This window comes from Phalangium opilio, unplaced genomic scaffold (assembly GCF_054372755.1).
Source record: "Phalangium opilio isolate 3A_F unplaced genomic scaffold, DU_Popi_V2 ptg000329l_1, whole genome shotgun sequence".
Lineage (NCBI taxonomy): Eukaryota > Metazoa > Arthropoda > Arachnida > Opiliones > Phalangiidae > Phalangium > Phalangium opilio.
This window is the reverse complement of record NW_028324226.1, coordinates 3,459,065-3,484,933: the sequence shown is the minus strand read 5'-3', so window position 1 is coordinate 3,484,933 and position 25,869 is coordinate 3,459,065. Positions and strand designations below refer to the sequence as shown.

Here is a 25,869-nt window from a genome sequence, read left to right as displayed (position 1 = left end):
TCCAGGTTCCGTACGAACCCTCTAAGCAGGATTCATACCATTTACACAGGGAGGCCAGGCTTCACGTGTTACACAAGGAGACCTGACTCTCTAGGTGAGTCTAAAGCCAGGCCTCCTTGTGTAATAGTATAAATCCCCCTAGTGTGTAAACTATGTATACACTCGGTTTTGCAGGACTTCCATCTTCCCATTTAGTCTGTAATAAGCCTTTGACAGCTCCTCACCAGGAGTCGCTATACGAGAATCTAATCTATGACCTACGTCAGCTAGTAACCAGTGACAAACTTATAGAACATATCTTATGAACTTACGATTGTAGCAAGTAGGGTGTCACTGACGTATATAGGTGACAAAACTAACTCGCATACGCTGATAAAAGAAACGGGGGGGGTTGTGTTTTATGTGAGGGGGAAAGAGAATATTTTAGTAAGATTAATAACCAAAACCAAGACGTGCGTGATCGAGAAATTAAGTTCACTTTGATACTGAAGAAGATCGCGGACAAACCTTCACTATTCCAACTTCAAAGTGATTGGAGTGGACCAAACATCTAAACGATTTAATGGGGACAAAGGTTTGATTTATTTTTGATTTAAATTGAATAAAAAAAATGCTCAAAAATTCGACATAGTTGTGTTATACAGGGTGTTTCTGACAAGTCTGCCATAAATTAAGGGGGTGTTGAGTCGAAATTGTAATTTCTATGATATTTTACAGTCCGGGCCACTGTTTTCAAGTTATGATTAGTGTTTTGGGGATGACCCCTTAATTAAAATGGAAATAATTGTCAAAATCAGCTTCTTAATTAAATTAAAGGGGTCATACTTAAAATACTCCATCCAACCTTAACATGAAAACAGTGGCCCGGACGGCAAAATGGAGATAGAAGTTACATTTTCGACTCAAAATCGTGTACCCAAAGAACATCCCGGTTAATTTACGCCAGACTTATCACAAACACTCTATATGCATTCAAGAAACAACAATATTAATATCAAATTGTTGTTAAAATCGTTGGGATGGTTTGTATAGTCACCTCCTTAAGATGTTTTATTATCATTAAAATGATTTGTAATTTTCAAAAACTGTAGAAGGTGTAACTTTCTGTTCTCTATGTTAAATTTCAAGCAGCTTTCTAATGTTGGTCCATAGTACAATTAAATATATATTAGTTAGAATGTTATTTATTTTCTGTTACAGGACAAGAAGCGTCTCTTCGCGGTTACCTTAAAATGGTAAGAGTTATTTATTTATAAATGTCATCGTGAATTATTTTATTACGGTTATAACTATATCTGATTCAAAAATCATGAGAAGCGGATGACTCATATAACTAAAGCTTAAAATACACTTTTCTGGCGGCCATTTTAAAATACAGTTGCATAATGAAACTAAAACTAAACAATAACCCGTTTAAAGGGAGGGTGAAGAGGAAAATCAAGTGATTTTTCTTTTACTAATTATAAGGCCATTCTGCAAAGTGAAACATCCAGGAAATATCTCCTCCGAATGATTTTAAAATTTAAATTAGGTTCAGATTTTATGGATTATTTGAAATAAGGACCTCCGACCAATCACATAACGCCCTGCCTTCTTGTTAAAAAATATCCGTTGCACGCTCTACATCTCGCGCTACGATTGTCACATCACGAGCAAGTTTTATCAAATCTCGCGCCAAACTTCATTCGGCATCTCTTTAAATTTCTGATCACCATGTTTCAAAATATCCCCTATACCCTTTTCGTTACTAAACACCTTTCACGATGTACTGATAATTTCTGATTAATCAGAATTACAGAAATTAAGCGGGAATCCAAAAAAGGATAACTGTATTCCCCATTTCCCCTCGTTTAAAGAACAGTGTTGCTTTGAATTTTCTACCTATTTCGCGAGTAAATCAAAGCTATTTATGAAATAGCATCCGACATTGCAATAAAATAGTAAAAGAAAACGAAGAAATAGAATATTTCTTAATAAAAATCCATTTGAAATTTGACTTTCTACCAAAACTAGAGCAATTTTTCTCCATCGCGGATAATCAACGTCAATAAATAAAACGTAACATTTCAAATCTCGATTTTTCAACCATTATTCGGGAACCAAATGAAATAGATTTCCGTGAAAATCAAGTTGAAATTTGACCTATTCGAAGCTAAAATTAGACTTAAAAACTATTTTCCCTTCTTTGGATAATCAACATCGATAATTAAAACGTGATATTTGAACCATCATTATTCTGGAACCCGTGCAAAGACACGTTGGAACACTACCCCAGTTTTCCATCGTACATAAGTTTATAAGATACACGTTCCATAAGTAAGACACTACCTATACCTCGTAATGCTAGAGACTTACAGCTCGAGCTAGTTCGAGAACGACAAACGAGAATTGACTACACTCGGTGTTTGCAGGACTACCATCTTCCTAAATTTAGTCCGTACTAAGCCATTGACAGCGCCTCACGAGAATCTATGACGTTTTACATACAAGCTCTCAGTAACCAGTGACAAACTAATGGAACATATTTTACGAACTTATGATTGTGTATACAGTTGCCATGAATTTAATAATCCCGTTTAATTTATACCCAATAGGTTGGAAACGAATTATTGCGTATGCGAAGGAGTCTGTCTACCGCGAAACATTGTCTACGATCAATATTTGGAATTCTGCTCCAAAGAGAATTTGAAACCATCTTGCAAAGCAACGTTCGGAAAAGTAAGTATGTACATATAAAGGGTGTTTCTGATAAGTTTGACATAAGTTGAAGGATGTGTGTGTTCTATGGGTGAAATTGAGTGGAAATGTGGTCTACAACACTTAGTTAAGGAGAAATGGGCTCCCAAACATTGATTGGCCCCATAAAACAAGGAAGTAGTAATAGCAGATGTGGAGTAATAAGCTTTACTTAACCAGCGAACGCAAGTACACTTCTGCTAGATTAAGGTTCAATAACGTTCTTGGATTGATTCAGACTGATATGTCTTACTCCATCACGTGTGACTATTCCGTTCTATTAGGGGCCAATCAATGTCATAGACCCCATGCATGTTCTTTGAAGAACACTTTCCTCTCAGTTTAACACAAAGAACACACCCTTTAATTTATGGCAGACTTATCAGAAACACCTTTTAAACACTTATATATTGATACGTCATGTGGCATTCGCGATGGGGTCAAAGCTTAATACAAAGGTTCCATAAAGTCGATAGCAAAATGGTAGAGGATAAGCGCTTAGAAAGGGGGGGGGGGAGAATGACGTCAAGGAAAAACCATACGTGAACGTAGGTGGTGAAATATGAGCCAGCGACTAAAAGTATGCACTTGGCCCTTGCGAATAAATTACTCTTCCTGAAGCTCAACTTAAGAAAAGTCATTATATAGTCTGTGGGAATTGGTAGGAGAACGGTGGTTATTGGAGCAAACTGTGATAAATTTTGCATCTCTTGAGTAAAGCCGATTCTTTGGGATTAAAGCGCAAGGTAGTAACGTTGTTTGGGCAGACTTTATGGGGTTGGGTTGTGCACAAAATATGGAACAACTGAACTAAATTTGTGCAAGAGATAGAGAGAGAGGACTATGGGGCATGAAATAGGATAATTTCCGTGGGCCTTTTGTGTAAGATTGTTTTGGGGCCGATTTTCTGGGGGCTGCACACAAGATAAGGAGTAATTCTGTGGATGTTGATACATGCAAACGATAGGGAGCTTCTCTCTGGGGTAAGATTTGTTCACAACATGAGGGAATTCTCTGGGGCTTGAACTGTGCACAAGATACGAGGGAATTCTCTGGGTCTTGAACTGTGCACAAGATACGAGGGAATTCTCTGGGGCTTGAACTGTGCACAAGATACGAGGGAATTCTCTGGGGCTTGAACTGTGCACAAGATACGAGGGAATTCTCTGGGGCTTGAACTGTGCACAAGATAAGAGGGAATTCTCTGGGGCTTGAACTGTGCACAAGATACGAGGGAATTCTCTGGGGCTTGAACTGTGCACAAGATACGAGGGAATTCTCTGGGGCTTGAACTGTGCACAAGATACGAGGGAATTCTCTGGGGCTTGAACTGTGCACAAGATACGAGGGAATTCTCTGGGGCTTGAACTGTGCACAAGATACGAGGGAATTCTCTGGGGCTTGAACTGTGCACAAGATACGAGGGAATTCTCTGGGGCTTGATTTTTGCACAAGATACGAGGGAATTCTCTGGGGCTTGATTTTTGCACAAGATACGAGGGAATTCTCTGGAGTTTGATTTGTGCACGAGATGCGAGGCCATTCTCTGGGACTTTAATTGTTCACAAATGTTGGTTGTTCATTATTAAAACACGTTTCACTGAGATAAAAATATAAGATAAACGCCACCATTAACCCAGCAATTCTCACGGTTTACTACCGGCGAACTCTATACCAAAATATCATATTTTTATTTTCCTTTTAAAAGGTCATAAAAACCAAGTTCCCCGCAGTTACTTCAAAGAGATTAGGCGCTAGAGGCCATTCCAAGTAAGTTGATTCCTTATTTTTATCAATTTTCAAGTAATGAACTGTACTGGTTCGAATTACCTTTAAACATTTGAGCCTAAATCGTGTCGTGTTTGCCCTTGAAGGAGAGAGGGATGATGGAGTGGTAATCCCCACACCTATAGAGAGCTTTCAGATGGGATAGTAGTACGTCACACCCTCCCAAGTCACCCGCAGTTCTGGTAGCCATATTGGGTGGTCTCAGCTTCATTCCTGCTTTAAACCCACCAATATGGCTGCCTTAATTTTTTCACGAGACTCAGATCCTCCTCCAACTGAAATCTCTCTATAACGGTGCCTTAGTACCCCCATCTAAGGCAAAGAAATCCTTCCAGCATCCTCAGCGTTTAGGTAGGGTCGAACTGTACGAAGACTTCAACAATGCCCCCTCTTTCTTAAAAATAGAAGCTAGTTCTCATACAATTACCACGGCGCTACGCTGCAGCACTTAACAATCGCCTACCGAAGGGTATGGGCGTGCGCAAGGTACACAGGGAGAGTTTCAGTGCCACAGGTCGCTCATCATCATTGCCGCTCCATCTTACCCCATTTCTCCCTGGTTTGCCCTTGCTACCGTCCAGGTGGATAAGATTAGAATTTTATAGGTTTTTCTTTCATCGTTATTTACTTTTAGTCATCTTTAAGTTCTTCTAAGACTAAAGATAACGAGCCTCTTTTTTTATTGACTCAATAGAGATTTTGAACCAAAAACGGAAAAAGTACTAATGCTTAATTTTTCTTTTTATAATTTCTAGATATCATTATTATGGAATGGCAATCAAAGAAACGAGCTCCTATTATCAAGAATTAAATCCCATTTATGGGTTGACTAGGTTGGTGAAAGTTCAATGTCACTTCTTTAGATTTAAAAACTAAGGTTGCAAAGTAAATGTTTGGGTCGGAGTGGGTCTTGTTTGAGTTGAATTTTTAGGCTATACTAAGGTAGGAAGCTATTTATGCCCTCAAAGTTCATTCAAGTGTCAGGTTCGAAGTGGTTTGCGTTCAATTCGGTTAAGCTAATTTGAGGTTCGAAGTCGTTTACGCTCGAAATGGTTAGGACAAATTGAGGTTCAACGGGTTTTATGCGCCTAACGGTTAGGTAAATTGAGGTTCAACGGGTTTTATGCGCCTAACGGTTAGGTAAATTGAAGTTCTAAGTTGTTTGCGCTCAATTTGGCTCAAAAAGCTTATACCAACTTAAGGTTCGAAGGGTTTTATGATCAAAGAGTTGGAACAATTTGAGGTTGAAAGGGTTTCATGCTCAAAAGGTTTGGACAATTTGAGGTTGAAGGGTTTTTGCTCAAAAGGTTAGGCCAATTTGAGGTTCAAGGGTTTTTGCTCAAAAGGTTAGGCCAATTTGAGGTTGAAGGGTTTTTGCTCAAAAGGTTAGGCCAATTTGAGGTTGAAGGGTTTTTGCTCAAAAGGTTAGGCCAATTTGAGGTTGAAGGGTTTTTGCTCAAAAAGGTTAGGCCAATTTGAGGTTGAAGGGTTTTTGCTCAAAAGGTTAGGCCAATTTGAGGTTGAAGGGTTTTTGCTCAAAAAGGTTAGGCCAATTTGAGGTTGAAGGGTTTTTGCTAAAAGGTTAGGCCAATTTGAGGTTCAAAGTCATTTACGCTCAATGGGGCAATTTAAGATAAAGGCTTAAATTATGCTAACTAGAGGTTCGACGCTCAAATAATAGTTCGAAATGACGTAGAAAAATATTTAACGGATCTCGGTAGATCTTACAGATTATCAACCGATTTTTACTGATTATTTAACCGACAAATCGGTCACCGATAACGGTTTGTGCCCATCACTAATTATGAGAATATAGGCCAATAAATAAACTTTAGGCCTTATTATTAAAAAACCTATATTCTATAAATTACTCCGGAATATAATTATTTCTCATTTCAGGTATTCCAACTGCCGTTCGAAACCAGAGGTTCGTTAAATAGAATTTGCGAAGTACTCAAGGCGCGATCTAATAATAAACTCCGTTGAAACGTTTACAAACAGGGTGGATTTTCCAAGAAATATTCCTTAAGTTGCAAAGCGGGCACCTTACTACCAACATTCCCCGAGGTGAATGAATTCAATTTGAACGGTGGACTTGAACCCGACAAAGTAAGAGGTCTTAATATTCAGGGCAAAGTGATTAATTTTAATCGCTTCGCCTGCCGAGTCATTATTACATTGTTGTCAATGTTAATTATTAGACATATTTGGGCCATTATATTCACTATAATCACTATAGTTTACAATTCTAATAAATGACAGAATTAAACAGTAAAATCTTCCGACATCGGATAAACGTGGGGGAAAAAATTTAAGGTGAATCGCGTGAAATCATGAGTTGAAATCTCGCGAGGTATAGGATATTTCAAGGAATGAGTATCGATCTCACGAAATCAGAAGGAATTTCGTGAAATTTAGGGCAAAATAAGGTTAAATCGTGGAAAGAGAAGCCATAAGGGAATCATAGAAAAAGCCACAATCTCGTGTAATCTGAGGAAATCGTGGAATAATAACATGGAAGCGGGAAATCGTGGAATAATAACATGGAAGCGGGAAATCGTGGAATAATAACATGGAAGCGGGAAATCGTGGAATAATAACATGGAAGCGGGAAATCGTGGAATAATAACATGGAAGCGGGAAATCGTGGAATAATAACATGGAAGCGGGAAATCGTGGAATAATAACATGGAAGCGGGAAATCGTGGAATAATAACATGGAAGCGGGAAATCGTGGAATAATAACATGGAAGCGGGAAATCGTGGAATAATAACATGGAAGCGGGAAATCGTGGAATAATAACATGGAAGCGGGAAATCGTGGAATAATAACATGGAAGCGGGAAATCGTGGAATAATAACATGGAAGCGGGAAATCGTGGAATAATAACATGGAAGCGGGAAATCGTGGAATAATAACATGGAAGCGGGAAATCGTGGAATAATAACATGGAAGCGGGAAATCGTGGAATAATAACATGGAAGCGGGAAATCGTGGAATAATAACATGGAAGCGGGAAATCGTGGAATAATAACATGGAAGCGGGAAATCGTGGAATAATAACATGGAAGCGGGAAATCGTGGAATAATAACATGGAAGCGGGAAATCGTGGAATAATAACATGGAAGCGGGAAATCGTGGAATAATAACATGGAAGCGGGAAATCGTGGAATAATAACATGGAAGCGGGAAATCGTGGAATAATAACATGGAAGCGGGAAATCGTGGAATAATAACATGGAAGCGGGAAATCGTGGAATAATAACATGGAAGCGGGAAACCGGGCAATAACAACGCGAAACCGGGCAATAACAACGCGAAACCGGGCAATAACAACGCGAAACCGGGCAATAACAACGCGAAACCGGGCAATAACAACGCGAAACCGGGCAATAACAACGCGAAACCGGGCAATAACAACGCGAAACCGGGCAATAACAACGCGAAACCGGGCAATAACAACGCGAAACCGGGCAATAACAACGCGAAACCGGGCAATAACAACGCGAAACCGGGCAATAACAACGCGAAACCGGGCAATAACAACGCGAAACCGGGCAATAACAACGCGAAACCGGGCAATAACAACGCGAAATCGGGCAATAACAGCGCGAAATCGGGCAATAACAGCGCGAAACCGGGCAATAACAAAGCGAAATTGAGAAATAACGAAAAATATATCATAGGAGAATAAGCCGAAATTCATGATGTCGGTGTAGAATCTCGTGTTAACTAGGGGGAGGGGGTCCGTATTGTGAAATTTGAGGTGATAAAAGCTACGATTGAACCTTCAATAGCGAAACCCAAATACGACCATAAATTACCATTTTATTTTACGATCGCTGCTATATTAATCCCATAAAAATCCTGTTATAGTTCGTTGATAATGCAAAAATAATCAGCACCGGGGCTCAAAGTTGAAGTGGGTGCCGCGAAAGGACGGGAGAAAAAAAGTGAAATCTAATCAATATTTATCATCTTGTTATGGAACAAGTGCTTTTTGACACAGAGAGTGTAACAACAACAACCGTGATTGCGTTTCCCCGAGTCTCGACACCCACTTCAGACGCGAAAGAAATATATTTCGTACCTCCTGTTTTAAAATCATCCTTCCGAGTACTCGATTTTAAAACGAATGATAATCGAGAAATACATAAACACAAAGTTAAAGCAGGGATAGATTTAATTTTAGAAGTAGGAATGGAGAACAGAGTAATCTGGGTTCGCGTCAAAGTCCCGGACACCCTTCCCCGGGAAGGGGGGGGGTATGAAAGAAGAGCGACAGAGATAAAAAGGAATTACGTATTTTTCGCCGTTCCCGTCAGCAACGTCATCAAAGCGTAGTTTAAGTGAGCCAATAAGATAATTTAAACTTTTCGTTACGTGTTGGAGGGAGGGAGGGGCTCTATACTAGGCTATGAGTCGGACTGAAGTAAATACTAACCGTACTCCATTCCTACTTCTGACATTGTATCTATCCATGGTTAAAATACCTAAACACATTGGCTAAAATATTTTGAGGTGCTATACAGGGTGTTTCTGATAAGTCTGTCATAAGTTAAAGGGTGCGGTGTTCCTCGTGTCAAACCGAGTGGGAAATGTCTTAGAACATCGTTACAGTTGTGTTAGGGTAATACGTGTTCTTTGTGTCAAATTGAGTGAATAGTGTCAAATAACATGGATGGGGTCTACAACATTTACTTAAAAAGGATATGGGCTGCCAAACATTGATTGGTCCCTAAAACAAGGAAATACTCACAAATGTTGAGTAAAACATAACAGCCTTAATGTACTATTAAATGGATGGGTAGAATTGAGTGTAAAGCTAACTACTCCACATGTGATATCACTATTTCCTTGTTTTAGCGGCCAATCAATTTTTTGAGCCCCTATCTCCGTAACTAAATATTGCAGACGGTCCCGCATATTCTTCGACATTCTCCACTCAGTTTGACCCAAAGAACATGTCACCCTTTATGGCAGACTTATCAGAAACACTCCGTTTACTATCCCTAGGCTATCTATAGTCGAGTAATAAAGGCCTATTTTTATTAAACTTCGGTTTAAACTACTTCTGGATATAAGTAATATGGAAATGTCATTTGTCTGGTATGACTGACGTCCTATTCTGGGAATTTTATTTCTTATCAAAACCAAACTAAGTCTAATCAAAAAAAATTTCCTATCGACATTATTCAAATAAAAATGTTAATCCCCACCCTTATCAAAAGTAATGGACAACTGGCAAGAATTAAGGTCAAAGGTTAAACTTATTATTAAAATTATTTTTGGGTTGTTAAGTTTTTTTTGGAAATAAACAATAAAATGGCATTCATTTTACTTTAGATGTCAATTTTCTTGACAATGTACAGAACACATTGTCAATGTATTTTAGAAACACTCATTGGTGGAGCTTTTGACGAAGTACGGTCGTATATTATAACAGGAATACATACAGCTAATTGGAATAATTGTGTAGCCGACATTTTCACTCAACGTATCTAGGACAGCGGATTTGGGGCACAATGAATCCTAGTAGCTGTATGTATTCCTAATTCTAATGATATTGATATCGTCGCTAGAATTTATGAAAAGGTTATATAATTTAAAAGGTCAAGTCATTTTTGGTTCACTTTTGGCAAGGACTACCCAGTCATTTAGGGCATTTGGTGGAATACGATTTAGTCTGCGATATCATTGCTCTATGTGATTGGATACTTTATAAAGTAATAACGACAACTAGGGTTAAAACTGGTGACACTTTCACCATAGAGAATATACAGTAGAGGAGTAGACACTTTAGCCTTTACCAATACGTAAGGGAATATCTCGTCAAATTTTACCATTCATTTCCCTTTTTCCCTCATTGGGTGATTGCCGTCTGTACAACCAAGAAGCGATATCTAGCTTACTAGGGAGAAGGTATAAATTCGCCACATTTCCAGCTTTATCCCCAGTCCAAACGTAGGTCCGGAGTTAATCCCCGCCTCTAAATTACAACCGGCATATCATTGGTTCTTGAAAACTCACGTCAGCGCGACACGAATGACGAAAATTACGTATTTTCCGACTGAGGAGAGGCGAAATAGCCCGGCCTAATTTTACGTCCCCCTTGCATTTTGAAAGGGGGACTGGGACTATGGCGCGCAAATACTTAGGCATCTTATCTTCTCCCTAGTAAACTAGATATCGCTTCTTGGTACAATACATATCATTATTGGTTGAAAAATGTCGTCCGCTTTACCGTATAGCCTCTATGTAGGATGAGAGTGATATTTAGACAAAGGCAACCACGTGTCAACCCAAAAAAAGTGCACATCCGGAAGTACTTCCATAAAATTTAACGAGAACTGAACACAACAACTGTCTACCCCTCTATTGTATATCCTCTATGCTTTCACACGATGGCTAAAAATGAGTACTGAAACCACGTTAATGTTAGCCGTGAAAGTGTCATTACAATTTCCCGACCACTTCGACTTAATTAAAAAAGGCAAATTTTGACCTATCACAGACACTACTGGACATACTAATCCCTAATAATATGCAAGAAATGCCCGAAAGGTACGGGTCGATTCAAACACTCAACGCAAACGCGTGATGAATTATCTAATTACTCCCACCCATATAGACTATTAAACGAAGTCCGCTGTCTCGGGGAACATTGGGAGAACTTAGTGGAAACATCTTTGGAAAATTTACCACACAATCTCAAAACGAAGAAAATCGAAATTGCTCGAATATTTGGACGAACGTTGAAGAGAAACGTTGTTTTCCTACATTTAGTTCAGGTACAAACGTTGAGCCTTCATTATAGATTAAAGCTATGTCCACACTTACACGGGAATCGTTTCAGAACAAGTTTACCCAATTAGTATCAATAACTTATTCGTTACCAGTTCGAACCGAATTCAACAGCCTAACCTAGGTTCACACTTTAAGTCGCTTTCTATTACTACTGTCTGCAAGGACTTTCTTAGTGTTGACTGCTAAGGCAAAATACTAGATTCATTTTTGTGCTCACTGATTCATACACGGTGAAAGAACACTGAAAACCCGCTTGAAGTTGGTTCGCGAAGCAACTTCAAGAAATGGTGTTTTCAATTAGTTTCTATGGTATCAGTTTCCTCCTAAGTTTATAAGGTATGTTCCTTAAGTATGACACTACCTATACTTCGTAATGCTAGAGACTTACAGCTCGAGCTAGTTCGAGAACGACAAGCGAGAATTAACTACACGCGGCTTTGCAATCCATCTTCCTATTATGCCTTTGGCAGCGCCTCACCAGGCGTCGCTTTACGAGAATGTATGACGTTTCCCCTACGTCACTTCATGACAACCTCTCAGTAACCAGTAACAGTTTCGTTCATAATTAATTTTGAAAGCGGTTTTGAATGGCTTCGAACTGGTTTCCCATGAACGTGTGAATATGGCTTTAGTAATGACAACCTTACGCCTTTTACATTAAAAGGTTGAATACAAAAATGGCGTTAAGTGTCAGCATAGCCCACTTGATCACGCACGCTGGCTGCACGCGCTCTAGAAGCCCGTCCAAACGATTTTCTTTACATGTTAACTCGCGAATACGGCGCGTCACATAGGTTCGGTCTAAACTTTCAAACCCGTCTGGTTTTAACATGGGCCTCTATGGGAGGGGACCAGTTTTTTCAACGTTTTTGACAATATTAGTGCATCTACTGGTTCAAATCTCTTGAATTTTTAATGAGACGTGTATTGAAAGGTTTGATATTATCCTGTAAAATTTAAAGTCTTCAGCTATAATAGTTTTTTTTATAAAAATTAAAAACCATCACATAGTAGAGTAATTGAACGGGCAAAATTCTCTACTATGTGATGGTTTTTAATTTTTATAAAAAAAACTATTATAGCTGAAGACTTTAAATTTTACAGGATAATATCAAACCTTTCAATACACGTCTCATTAAAAATTCAGGAGATTTGAACCACTAGATGCACTAATATTGTCAAAAACGTTGAAAAAACTGGTCCCCTCCCATAGAGGCCCATGTTAAAACCAGACGGGTTTGAATTTTAGACCGAACCTATGTTATTCTCATTTTTAGGGTCGATTGAGCGGGCTTCTATAGCGCGTGCAGCCAGCGTGATCAAGTGGGCTATGGTGTCAGGGATTTAAATTTACTATCATACTATGTTACGTCTATAAAGGTTAAATTAATGTTTTCTCTCCTTTCTAGACCATTCGACCGATACTCTGTGATAGCGCCTTAGTTAAAAGTTTGATTGACGACCTCGATAAAATTGACGTTAAAGTCGAGCCCCTTGACTTACTCGAGAACATTTACTCCCAGAAGCAGCCAACTCGAAATAACTCCAGTAAGTACTAGCTAGAGAAGTTGAGAAAGCCGGGTACTCCAGAGGAGAGACAATCTCTGGAGTTTCCGTTTCCATATTTACACGCTGAAATATAGTTTCGCGGCTTTCTCTATACTATGGCCTAATAAAAGTAGACTAACGCAAAATTAACAGTTACTCCTCGAAAAATTTATTTCAGAAAGTGGCTTGTTTGTTTGTATGCTTGTAATTTGACCATCAGTAACATCAGAAATCCGTAAGCTAATTGGGATCATTGTGCCCCGTGTTAAATTTTATGCTGGTTTTGTGGGCGAGGATTGACTGCTTTCCGTCATACCAGGGATAGATTAAATTTTAGAACTAGGAATGGAGAACGGTTAGCATTTACTTCAGTCCGACTCATAGGCCAGTATAGAGCCCCTCCCTCCAACACGTAACGAAAAGTTTAAATTATCTTATTGGCTCACTTAAACTACGCTTTGATGACGTTGCTGACGGGGACGGCGAAAAATATGTAATTCCTTTTTACCACTGTCGCTATGACCCGCCTCTTCTTTCATACCGGTATGGTCCCATTTCTCCCAATTCTGTGTTTCCCAAAATACATTTTTATCCCAAACTTTCCGATTCCCAGTTCTCCCAATCTTATATTTCCCAATCGGAATTTTTATCCCAAACTATTCAATTCTCATTTCTCCCAAGCGAATGGTTTCGTCTTATATTTTATGGTGCAAAGGGTTGGTTTCAAAACGACTTGGATTATTTTTAATGCGAACAGGTTAGGTTAGGTTAGGTTATGTTTGGTTAGGTTTGGTTAGGTTAGGTTAGGTTAGGTTTGGTTTGGTTAGGTTAAATAATTTTCCTACCAATTAATGTGAAGTGTTATTCTAAATGTATTATATTTTTCTGCTAGATCCACGAGAAAGTTCGTGTTTTATAAATAATTTAACTATGGTACGCCTTTTCCAAAATATTAATGTTTAACTTCATTGACTTCTCAAATAATATGCCTTTTCCAAAACATTACTGTTATGTTAGGTTAGGTTTGGGTTGGTTAGGTTAGTAATATTTTATAAATCATTTAACTATGGTATGCCTTTTCCAAAATATTGATGTTTAGCTTCATTTACTTCTCAAATAATATGCCTTTTCCAAAACATTACTGTTATGTTAGGTTAGGTTTGGGTTGGTTAGGTTAGTAATATTTTATAAATCATTTAACTATGGTATGCCTTTTCCAAAATATTGATGTTTAGCTTCATTTACTTCTCAAATAATATGCCTTTTCCAAAACATTACTGTTATGTTATGTTAGGTTAGGTTTGGTTAATAATATTTTATAAATCATTTAGCTATGGTACGCCTTTTCTAAAATATTGACGTTTAGCTTCATTGACTTCTCAAATAATATGCCTTTTCCAAAACATTACTGTTATGTTATGTTATGTTAGGTTAGGTTTGGTTTGGTTAAGTTAGGTTAGTAATATTTTATAAATAATTTAACAATGTTACGCCTTTTCCAAAATATTGACGTTTAGCTTCATTGACTTTTCAAATAATATGCCTTTTCCAAAACATTACTGTTATGTTATGTTAGGTTAGGTTTGGTTTGGTTAGGAGGACTTCTCTTCCTCTTTGGAGCGGTTATACACTTAAAGTAAGTGTATCCCTTATGAAATGAAAAAATAAATAAATAAAACCATCAAATTCTACTCTATTTGAGTCTCTTTGGGTATGCAATATTGGGTTAGTTGGAATAGGAGAACTGGGAATTGGGTTGAATGATGTTTGGGTTAATGGGAATTGGGTGTTTAAAATTGGGTGAAATAGGGGGTAACCTGTTCGACCACCAAACAGAAAATACAAGATTCAGGAGGAAAGAATAAAACAACTAAAAAGAGAACTGGATGCGGGGAGAAAAACTCCATTTGGATATCTAGAAATCATAAAATGGAAATTCAAACTAAACTGAATATGTAAAACATATCATCAAACAAAAAATTCTCTTTGAATTTATTAACATATGTTTTATGCTGAATTGGGAGAAAAGAAATTGGGGGAAAAGACATAGTGTTGGGTCAAATGGGATTGGGAGATATGGGAATTGGGAGAAACGGTTTGGGTTAAATGGGAGTAAATCTTCATACCCCCCCGTCCCGAGGAAGGGGGTCCGGGACTGTGACGCCCGCCCAGATTATTCCGTTCTCCATTCCTACTTCTAAAATTAAATCTATCCCTGGTCATACGTCATAATCCAGACGTCATTATAATTAACTAACATGTTTTCAATGGTTGGTCGTCTGCTTATATACCTAACGCATGGGCAATAAAGTCGCGAGCCCAAGTGACGGTGACATAGAGTAGTGTCTGTACTACGTGTGCAAACGTCATAACCTTCTATCTCTTAGCTCCGTGTCATCCCCCTACTAGGCGCGTATACAGTATCCCCTCTTACAAGAACGTGCCTAGATGGAGGGATACTCAGTCCACACCCCCTCTCTAACTACACTGCAACGGGAGGTCAGGAGTGGGCGCAATTTTCAACGCGCATCAAAACATTTGTCATGCGTAATGATTAGTTTAGCTCCTCCCTCAAAGCCCGCCTAGATACGTTAAGCAAATGGCTACGAAAAGATTCCAATTAGTTCATGAATTACCGGTAACCCCAGGGGAATGTTCATTTCAATTAATTTGCTCGTGTTCCTCGACTTTCGGACTGAGGCGATCTCCCAGCTGGCCATTAAGCCTGTTAATAACCTATTCTAGACTCATAACATTGTAACATTATGCGTTTCTAAAAAAATCATGAAGATATTTCATTTGGGTGGGTTCAAAGACTGTACATAGTTTTCAGGCTAGGATGACCCATACCATTGACACAAGTAGACCAGACTATTTGGAGGACAAAATAGTCTGAGCCTCCTGACAAAATTTACGATGCCATATTGGTGGGTTTAAAGCAGGAATGAAGCTGAGACCACACAATATGGCTACCAGAACAGAGGTAAGACTTGAGAGGGTGTGACGTACTACTACTATCCCATCTGAAAGCTCTCTATAGGGAGCTAACAGTTCTGACCCTGAAACGTCACACCCTTCTATCTCTTACTGGAGTTTCATGACTTTCATCCCCCCTAACGGTTGGAAACAGTATTCTACGCCCAAAAATGCCAACCAGAGGGGGGGAGGCTGCGTGACGTCAGACTATCTCTTCCCCGTAGCCAGTTGTTAGCTCCATATAATGTAATTGAAATAATGCTTCTCTTCGGATGGACTAAAAATTTACCCAAGTTGTCCCTGTATAGCAGCTATGAAACGACTCAAAAGTGTTCCGAGGCACAGCGTATCAATGTTAATGTAAAACCTCTCTTAACATCGAAGAAGAATGAATAACTTTGTATTAGGCTACTTTTGTTGCAATATAATATACTTTACTTGGTAATATTAACGACGTCTAGTAAATGACCCATTAAGAAATAAAATTTTAACCAAGGGAAAATAGAAAAGAAAGTTGGACGAAGTGAAAATGGTTTACCCTCGACCCAAACTTCTCTTCATGCAGCAATCTTAATGGACTAAATCGTATATTTCCCCTAGCCTTCCGAATGAGTTACCCAAGTTACGTTTTAATTCTTCTAAAAGAAACATTATTTTACGGAAAGCTTTCTAGCTAAGGTTTTAGTAATTTCTGGGCTTGCTTAAAGTTTGTTTGCCTAAAGCAAAGGGATAGATTATGGTGGCGTCGTTCATAACTTGTTGGGCTTTGCATTTATTAAGTTTAGGGAACTTTCTAAAAAATTGGATCCCTTGAGTAGAGTTTGTGTTAAAATAGAGCTATCTCAGATGCTTTAGTGAGACGTCACCCATGCTATTTGCCCATAGAACCATTGAGTTGAGAAAATTACCACTAGAGTGGTCTTCAATCCGCTAGGATATAAGACCCAATTAACTATATCCGGAGCCTCCGAAATGAACTAGGCCCATGCGTGTGGCGAAGCGAGAATATTTTTTTAACTAATTTAGTTCGCCGTGTTTTCCCGCTTGGGGGCGCTTACACGGCCGTAAAATAAACAAAGTTCAACCCCGTGACCCTGTCGACTGCTTAAGTATTTGGGCCAAGGTCGCGGATTGTAAGTATACGTTTATATTACTCTTACTGAATTATTTTAATTGAAATAATTTATTTTGTTGTCATCAATACAATCTAACTCATCAATACAATCTAAAAGAAAGATTCAATAAAAAGTGAATATCCCCAAAAACATACGTTAATTTTAGAATGAAACTTTGCTCTATCATAAAAATTTTATGACTGACCCCTAAAATATCAACGATAATTTAAGGAAGACCCCTGTCACAACGGTAAAATTAGCGCCATCTATGGTGAAAATATTTTCCTTAACAAACTGGATATTTCCCCACATAAAATTTGACATGCATGGGCCTAGTTCATTTCGGAGGCTCCGCACTACTCTATTGGTACAGTAGCAGCTTGCATGGGCGAGTCACACACACAGCCCGACAAAGGCCCAAATTAATTAATTATTAATATACATCTACCTTGAAACAATACTACGCTTGAATATTAAATATTTCAACTCACCATTTCTGTAGCTTTTGTTGAATTGAAGACCCAAATACGCCAAGATGCAACGGTGGAAGGTTTCATCGAATGGTTGGATTTGCTGTTTTGCAGTCAAGTTCTAGAGGTACCGTCTTTTGTCTAGTCCATTTCGCCATTGTGAATCATCGTGACAAATTGACCTGACACTCGTTTTCACTTTTACAGCCGAATAAACTTTACAACGATAGTTTTAAATGCCGTTCTAGCGAATTCCTATTACAATGGTCGTTTTTGGGTTCCAGATTAATGCGAAATCTTACTTTAATCAACGCTGAAAACTTCGGTAATTACATTAAACTTAGAATAGAAACAAAGGCAACCTTTTAACAAAGAAGAAGCCGTTAGCCGCCACGTGGAAATAACGAGCCAAAATCACTTACTTGGTCACGTGATTTTTGAAAAAGGGTGACGTTAACGGAGTGCCCAAGATTGCCCCGCCATCTATTCATAATTTTTGGCGCCAATTTTGAGGCGGGAAATTCAAAATTGCTACACACGTGGGAAATACTAGGCCTAACTCAATTTTGATTTACTTTCCAGTGCCTTTTCACTTAATACGATTGATGATGGACGAATATATTTTCTTGATAATTGAATCTCACACTGAAAAACAAAAAGAAGAACAGTTAGAAAATAATTTAAAGTTACACATGAAAAATCCAAGTACATTAAATTAATCTCAATCCACCTTATTCCCTTTCCGGAAGTTAGGCTTAGCTCAGGATTCATGGAGGTGAGTAACGGGAAGAAATTCGTCTGTCGTCTGCTACAAAAGCCAAAAATATGTACTGTAGCGGACGACAGACCAATTTACTCCCCTTTACTCGCCCCCATGTATCCCGAGCTAAGCCTAACTTCCGCCGAAAGGGAATAAAGTGGATTAGCAAATATATACGACATAAATTTATAAATATTTTTGCAGCTAACTCCAAGCACTTTTTCCGCAACCCGGGTTCGTGTTTTAAAGCTGGAAATAGAGAACCAAAACGAAAAGTCAAATGGGATACAGACATTTCAACAATGGAACCAAATATAAATAATTTATGCAATAGAAACAACAATTTTTTAACTCCGCCTCATACCCCAAGTGAAAAGTTAGAATGTAAGTTTCCCTAAACTTAAAAAGAGAAGAAGTTTTTAAACGTTTTTCTTTTCTTCTCTGAAATAGGTCGATATTCCGTTAATGGCAGACTATCGGGATCCAAACCATTATCTCACTTTCCAAATGAAGACAGTTCCACTCTGTATCACCGAAACAGAAATATCCTTGTACCAAATTATCAATTCATGGAAAATGAACGTTCTTTCTACCAACCTGAATATTTTTAATTTAAAAAAAATGTTTTAAACATAAATTATTAAAAATACGTAAAAAGTTAAAACTAAAAAGTTTTATTTAATTAATAATATACAAGTGTATTCTTATTTTTTTCTTGTTCTACTTAAAGTATTTATAAAACAAAACTGTTTTAGTATCATTATTGACTTTTTATCTCTAAAATAACGATAATAAAAAGTTAAAAACTTGCTACAAACAGTAGAAAACACTTTGTCTTCGTTAATTTTCATCTTTTAAAGGCGATTTTGATTGGTTTAAAACTTTAAACATGGATGAAGGATGCGCGTGAAAAACATTCGACGTTCAACAGGATGTGCAACTCCCTATACTAAAAAGTAGACAAGTCGATACTAGCGCCGCCTGGCTACCAGCGCTGGAAACGCTCGTGGAAAAAATAAAAAATACTGGACATGAGAAAAAAAAAACACGCGCTACCGTCGATTTTTTTTCCTTAGCGTCGTCTGCTAGAAGCAAAAGTGTTTTTTTTCTTATGTCCAGTATTTTTTATTTTTCCCGCGAGGGTTTCCACCGCTGGTAGCCAGGCGGCGCTAGTGTCGACTTGTCTACTTTTTAGTATAGGGAGTTGCACATCCTGTAGAGCGTCGAATGTTTTTCACGCGCATCCTTCATCCATGCTTTAAATGCGAAAAATACTACTCAAGATTGAATTTAATTTATATTTAATCAATCTTAATCAGGAAACTATAGTCTATTAAAAATCTAAAACTATCTTATACATCCTTAGCAATTTTTCATTTCATTAAAATGTGGTTTGGTTACCGTTGGTTACAGACAGCTGTTACCGGTTTTTAAGGAAATATTCTTTAAGTTTATTTATTTACTATAAACTACTGCGTGTTGTATATATTTATTTTAATACTTTAAAATTCATATTTGGTTTATTTTATTTTATATTTTATAATTAAATTCCTCTTATTTAAAACCATTCCTTTAAAATATTATATTATTATTAAAATTATTATTTATTAAACTCTGAAACTCAAAAATATCATCCTGAAACTTATTGGCACACGTACTTTCTTTAAACTTTTACCAAGAAGCGATATCCAGTTTACTAGGGAGAAGAATATAATAAGATGCCTAAGTATTCGCGCGCCATAGTCCCAGTCCCCCTTTCAAAATACAAAGGGGGGGGGGACGTAAAAGGAGAAGCCGGGCTATTTCGCTACACTCTCCTCAGTTGGAAAATATGATTGTAATTCTCCTCATTCGCGTCGCGCTGACGTGAGTTTTCAAGAACCAATGGGATGCTGGTTGTAATTTAGAGGCGGGGATTAACTCCGGACCTACTATACGTTTGGATTGGACTGGAGATAAAGAGCTGGAAATGTGGAGGCGAATTTATACCTTCTCCCTAATAAACTAGATATCACTTCTTGCTTTTACCTAACCTAACTAGGAAGGGTGTTAGCTTTAATGTCACTTTTTAAACTTATAAAACAGATCTATAGAAGGGGGTTAAATTAAACTCAAGAAAGGCAAAATAAACTTAAAGGGAGGGTGAAGTAGAAAATCCAGTGATTTTTTTATCGATTCTTCTACCAATTATAAGACCAGTCTGCATATAGTGAAACATTCAGGAAATACCAGCTCCGAATGATTTTAAAATTCAAATTAGGTTCAGATTTGAAAGATAATTTTAAACAAGGACTGCCGACCAATCGCGTAACGCCCTGCCTTTTTATTAATAAAATTCTCGTGGCACGCTCTATGTCTCGCGCCACGATTGTCACGTCGCGCGCGAATTTTATCAAATCTCGTGATAAATTTCATTCGACACGGAACGTGCCACGAGAATTTTGTTAATAAAAAGGCAGGGCGTTACGTGATTGGTCGGAGGGGCTTATTTAAAATTATCCTTCAAATCCGAACCTAATTTGAATTTTAAAATCATTCGGAGCTGGTATTTCCTGAATGTTTCACTATGCAGACTGGTCTTATAATTAGTAGAAAAACCGATAAAAAATCACTTGATTTTCTACTTCACCCTCCCTTTAAGAGTCTACTCTAAATTAATTAACTGCATTACCTAATTGAAAACGTTACAAAAATAAATCGGGGAGATTCTAAATTAAATCATCATATGGTTATTTATATTTATCACATTTTCTTTTACGTTCTCATTTAACAAAAAACAAATCCGGTAAGAGGTAATGTAAATGTACTACTATCACGATTAGTTTTAGTATCTTCTTGTTAATTTTAATAGTTACCATTACCACTCACTCATCAGCAGATAGCTCGAATCCTTCTACTAGGCACCAATATATCCCTATCTCCGTTAAAACCTTCTGTGTAAGGGATTGAAGCCGGATCAGATTGCTCGTAAGATTCCAGATCAGGATTAGCAGGAAAATCCGCTTCGGAACGACGTAAAAGAGCTTGCATTTGTCGTCTACTTATATTTAAAATTCCACCCTTAAAAGAACATAATAATATTAATTTATTTTAATTCTTATAAGAGAAAGTTGAATCAAAGGTGTTATACTTTTTGTCGATCAACGAGATTCAAAACCACCGTACAAACAAAACAGGCGATTATGTTTAAGAGCAAGTAAACCATGACAAATTTCCATCGTCTCAATTCATCAACGTGAGAAACACTAATTAAAAAAAAAGGAAATTATTACAGGGTTCATACAACTTTTGGAAAACAAATTTCCCTGAGATTTCCAGGTTTTTCCCCATATATTTCCCTGAATTTTCCAGGTTTTTGGAGCAAATGTTAACGAAGGAGGGGGGCAAATATGACTATAACATAATCAAAGGACATCCCCGTATCTCTAATATAACCAGAGTTATGAGCCTCCAAAGCATAGTGTAATGTTAATCCTATGGAGGGTATGTTTATGAACATTTTGCTTAATTACTCGGCCCCTGTTTGTCGTAGCCGTACGTTTTTAGTATGGTTAGATGGGGGATAAATATGACTATAACATACTGAAAGGACATCCCCGTATCTCTAGTAGAACCTGAGTTACGAGCCTCCAAAGTTTAGTGTAATGTTAATCCTATGAAGGGGATGTTTATGAACATTTTGCTTAATTACTCGGCCCCTGTTTGTAGTAGCCCTAAGTTTTTAGTATGGTTGGATGGGGGATAAAGAGGACTATAACATAGTCAAAGGACATCCCCGTATCTCTAATATAACCAGAGTTATGAGCCTCCAAAGATTAGTGTAATGTTAATCCTATGGAGGGTATGTTCACGAACATTTTGCTTAATTACTCGGCCCCTGTTTGTCGTAGCCGTACGTTTTTAGTATGGTTAGATGGGGGATAAAGAGGACTATAACATACTCAAAGGACATCCCCCTATCTCTAATATAACCAGAGTTATGAGCCTCCAAAGTATAGCGTAATGTTAATCCTATGGAGTGTATGTTTATGAACATTTTGCTTAATTACTCGGCCCCTGTTTGACGCAAATTTCCCTAATTTCCCTGAATTTTACTAAAAATTCTAAATTTCCCTGAGTTTTCCCTGAAGTTTTTGTCAACTATTTATTTCCCTGATTTTTCCAGGTTTGTATGATCCCTGTATTCTAAAAAAAAAAAAAAAAAAAGTTCTGGATGATGGTAACTAACTAACTATAACTTACTCTTCGCTCTTTCCAAGAATAACTCCAACAATTACGTTAGATATTCCAGTTCCAATCATTTGGATTGAAGTTGTTACACCTAAGGCCGTTCCCAGAGTAGATTGTGAAACTACCAATGGAATAGAAGGCCATAGACTAGCTGCAGCGACGGAGTAGGTAATGCCCAACCAGATTGTAGAAACGAGAGGAGGTATTTTGGTAAATGCCAAAAATGCAAAAACTGGGACTGTTAAGACTGAGCAACCCAAAGCTAAGTAACCTCGTTTCCCAACTACATCCTGTTAAATGATTTAACAAGTTTATTGTATAAATTAATTACAACAATCTTGAATTTCAAAGCAGGTTGATTTCTTACAATCAATCCACCGAGAAATGGTGACAAAATTATTGAAACGTCGTAAATAGAGCCAGCAATAAAAGAGGAGGTTTTCTTGTCATATTCAAATTTGTCTTGAAAGAATTTACTGGAAATAAAACAACCTTAAGCTAAATTAAGTTACATTTAAAGGAAAAGTTCAGGAAACATAACATAACATTATACATTAAAAGAATGGCCTTTTTCTAAATATAAAAGGAAAAAATATTAAAATGAAAGATCTCATAATCATAATAGTTAATTACCACTTAATTAGTCTTAAAAATGATCAAGGACTACTGCGCCATCCGCCATTGTGTAGTGGCGTCTGCTAAATTGAACCTCTTACCACTAACTCTCAGCTTGTGAGAATCCAACCAATCCGGTAGAGGTAAGTGGTTCGATTTAGCAGACGACACAAGACTAATGGTGGTGCAGTAGTCTTCCTTTTTAAGACCGGAAGGGGATAATAGAAGAAGGATGACACTCTGTATCCTTTTAATGCTTTAGTTATGTAACGTCATTCTTCCCAAGCTCACCTTTTTAGTTTGCTTTCCCGCTCATCAAATTACAAATGGGCATCGCACCGTAAGGCGAATTCTATAATTGTTTGGCACTAAATCCCCAGCAATCATCCCACAAACCTCGTCTTGACGTGGGACACAAATCCACAAGCGCGTCTTGCCAAATATTTAAACGATAATAAAGTAATGATGAGGGAACTATTTATCGTGTATGTGATTCGGTTTAGTAACCTTGCTCTAAATGTACCGATGTTGGGAAGAGTGACGTTACACTTACCCCGCGTTGTGGTACACTTCTCTCAAAGAGAAGTATTATATACTTCTGTTAAGACTAATTAAATGCTAATAGACCATTTATTTTTTAACATTCTTCCTTTTATATTTATTAAAAAAGGCCGTTCTTTTAAGGTAGAATGTAATTTATGTTACCTAAACTTTAAAATTAATCACTTGACAATATTTTTTACCTAGCATCGGCAACAAATGGAAAAAGTCCATTATAAAAGAACATAACAGTGACTGCCAGCAGCCAAAAAGAAGTTGAAAAGTAACGAATATCCAAGAAATGCATTCTTTTGGAATCGGAAGAGATAGCAAACTCTCTTCCTAATTGTCGCATTCCAATTTTATCCAGGAGACTTAAAAATATAGCGGCAATCATCCCCACAATGCAAATTAAAGCACCAGCCCATAGAGTCCATGTCAGTCCGATTAAAGAATATATTGTGTCCGTTAAAAGAAAGTTCAAGACACTAGCCAGCCTAGAAAACGTCAGAGTGATTCCAAACGCTAAGGCTAGTTCTTTATTTAAAAACCAGAAGGAAGTGATTCGATTTTGAACAACTGTGGTAAAATGAAAAATGATGTAAATTCTTCCCAAATTCAATTAAGTCAAAAGTAATTACGCTTACTAGTTAATGAACCATTACCAGCACCAAATAATAGGCGTCCGACTAGCATCAGAGGAAACATAGCTTCCGTTCCTCTGAAATAGGTGCCAAGACTAAAAACGGAGGATCCAGCAACGCACAATGAAGAAAAAAGGAAAACACCTAGTCTATTTCCCAGTTTGTCAACCAGAAATCCAGCACCAATGACAACGATCGCGTTACTATGAGACGTTTCAATAGGTTTAGATTTCAAAACGACTTAATGAAAATAGGTTTTATAGTCTTACGTCCAAGCGTATATTGCATATAGTAAGTTAAATTGTTCAGGTGACATTCCTAAACAATCTTCGCAGCAGGTTTCATTTTTGAGAGTCGTATTACCGTCGCAGCTATAGTTCTAATAAAATCGATAGTTTATTCCTTAGTATTTAAAGGAAGGGTGAAGTAGAAAATCAAGTGATTTTTTATCAATTCCACTACTAATTATAAGACCAGTCTGCATAGTCAAACATTCAGGAAATACCAGCTCCGAATGATTTTAAAATTCAAATTAGGTTCAGATTTTAAGGATAATTTTAAAGAATGACTGGCGACCAATCGCGTAACGCCCTGCCTTTTTGTTAACAAAATTCTCGTGGCACGCATGCTCCGTGTCGAATGAAATTTATCACGAGATTTGATAAAATATGCGCGCGACGTGACAATCGTGGCGCGAGACATGGAGCATGCGTGCCACGAGAATTTTGTTAATAAAAAGGCAAGGCGTTACGCGATTGGTCGGAGGGGCTTCTTTAAAATTATCAAATTTTGTTAAAAGAAGAGAAAACTTATGGCAATTAAATACAAGTATTTTATTAGGTGTAGAATGCCTAATTAAAATACATTAAGATGAGAGCTTTCGGCTCGTGAGCCTTCATCAGTCATTTGAATTTTAAAATCATTCGGAGACTGTATTTTCTGAATGTTTGACTATGCAGACTGGTCTTATAATTAGTAGAAGAATCGATATTATAAAAAATCACTTGATTTTCTACTTCACCCTCCCTTTAAAGACTTTTAGTTTATTAGCTGAGTAATGTACCCCTTGAAACTGCGACTGTAACACACTCGGCATGTCAAAACAGAAGTACGACCCGAATGTCAATAGACAATTAAATGCCAAGATAATAAAGCGATAAGAGGCTTGATAGTAAAATCAAAGATTAATTAAAAACTAATAAAAATAATTAATATTTTTAAATTTATTTACCATGTTGCGCGTCGTAATTACGCAAATTACAAAACGCAGAGCCAATGACACACATCTTTAAGCCTTGGCTCTATATTAACCTTATCAATTTGATGTTTAAATCGTAGGTCTATATATTGGGCCTATATTACTACATTTAATTGAAACCTTTCACTAATTAATGCAGGGTTAAATTTCACATTAAATTAAGTATCCTACGAAAGTTTAATATAATTAATTAATTTTAACTCGGAAGTGGAACATTGAAACAGGCGACTACAATCCTTATTAAGCGCCACCTGGTGTGTGCAACAATTCCTAATAGAGTAATGGCAACCCTCTGCCTTCGATTGTATTAAGCTCTATGGGGAAATAACATGAGGTGCCATTAGTCTATAGAAGTTGCAAAGTGATAAGGAACACGCTTA

At 37.5% G+C, this 25,869-nt stretch overlaps 3 protein-coding genes across 8 annotated transcripts in view; 1 reads left to right on the top strand and 2 right to left on the bottom strand.

Moving 5' to 3' along the window:
• LOC149610359 (allatostatin-A receptor-like) overlaps positions 1–17,600 on the bottom strand; it is a 106,411-nt gene extending 88,811 nt beyond the window's left edge. For all 6 annotated transcript variants that reach the window (XM_089859190.1, XM_089859193.1, XM_089859194.1 and 3 more), the window contains exon 1: positions 17,464–17,600. The gene's annotated coding sequence lies outside the window, so the exon portion shown is untranslated. The remainder of the gene's footprint in view (positions 1–17,463) is intronic.
• Positions 388–18,841, top strand: LOC149610358 (DNA-binding protein RFX6-like). The gene is made up of 17 exons (XM_089859189.1): positions 388–574; positions 1,201–1,235; positions 2,595–2,718; positions 4,445–4,506; positions 5,280–5,357; positions 6,424–6,451; positions 6,526–6,633; positions 9,873–9,950; positions 10,139–10,252; positions 11,041–11,090; positions 11,158–11,317; positions 12,743–12,881; positions 17,475–17,569; positions 17,650–17,767; positions 18,025–18,147; positions 18,407–18,586; positions 18,653–18,841. The coding sequence occupies exons 1-17, from the start codon at positions 563–565 to the stop codon at positions 18,811–18,813; spliced, it is 1,665 nt and encodes a 554-aa protein (XP_089715315.1). The 5' UTR covers positions 388–562; the 3' UTR covers positions 18,814–18,841.
• Positions 18,842–18,860: 19 nt separating this feature from the next.
• On the bottom strand, positions 18,861–25,744 carry LOC149610357 (lysosomal dipeptide transporter MFSD1-like). The gene is made up of 9 exons (XM_089859198.1): positions 25,463–25,744; positions 25,295–25,395; positions 24,501–24,610; positions 24,235–24,434; positions 23,791–24,166; positions 22,800–22,908; positions 22,445–22,722; positions 21,333–21,447; positions 18,861–21,262 (listed from the first exon to the last, which is right to left on the bottom strand). The coding sequence occupies exons 1-9, from the start codon at positions 25,515–25,517 to the stop codon at positions 21,074–21,076; spliced, it is 1,533 nt and encodes a 510-aa protein (XP_089715324.1). The 5' UTR covers positions 25,518–25,744; the 3' UTR covers positions 18,861–21,073.
• Between the last annotated feature and the right edge of the window lie 125 nt (positions 25,745–25,869).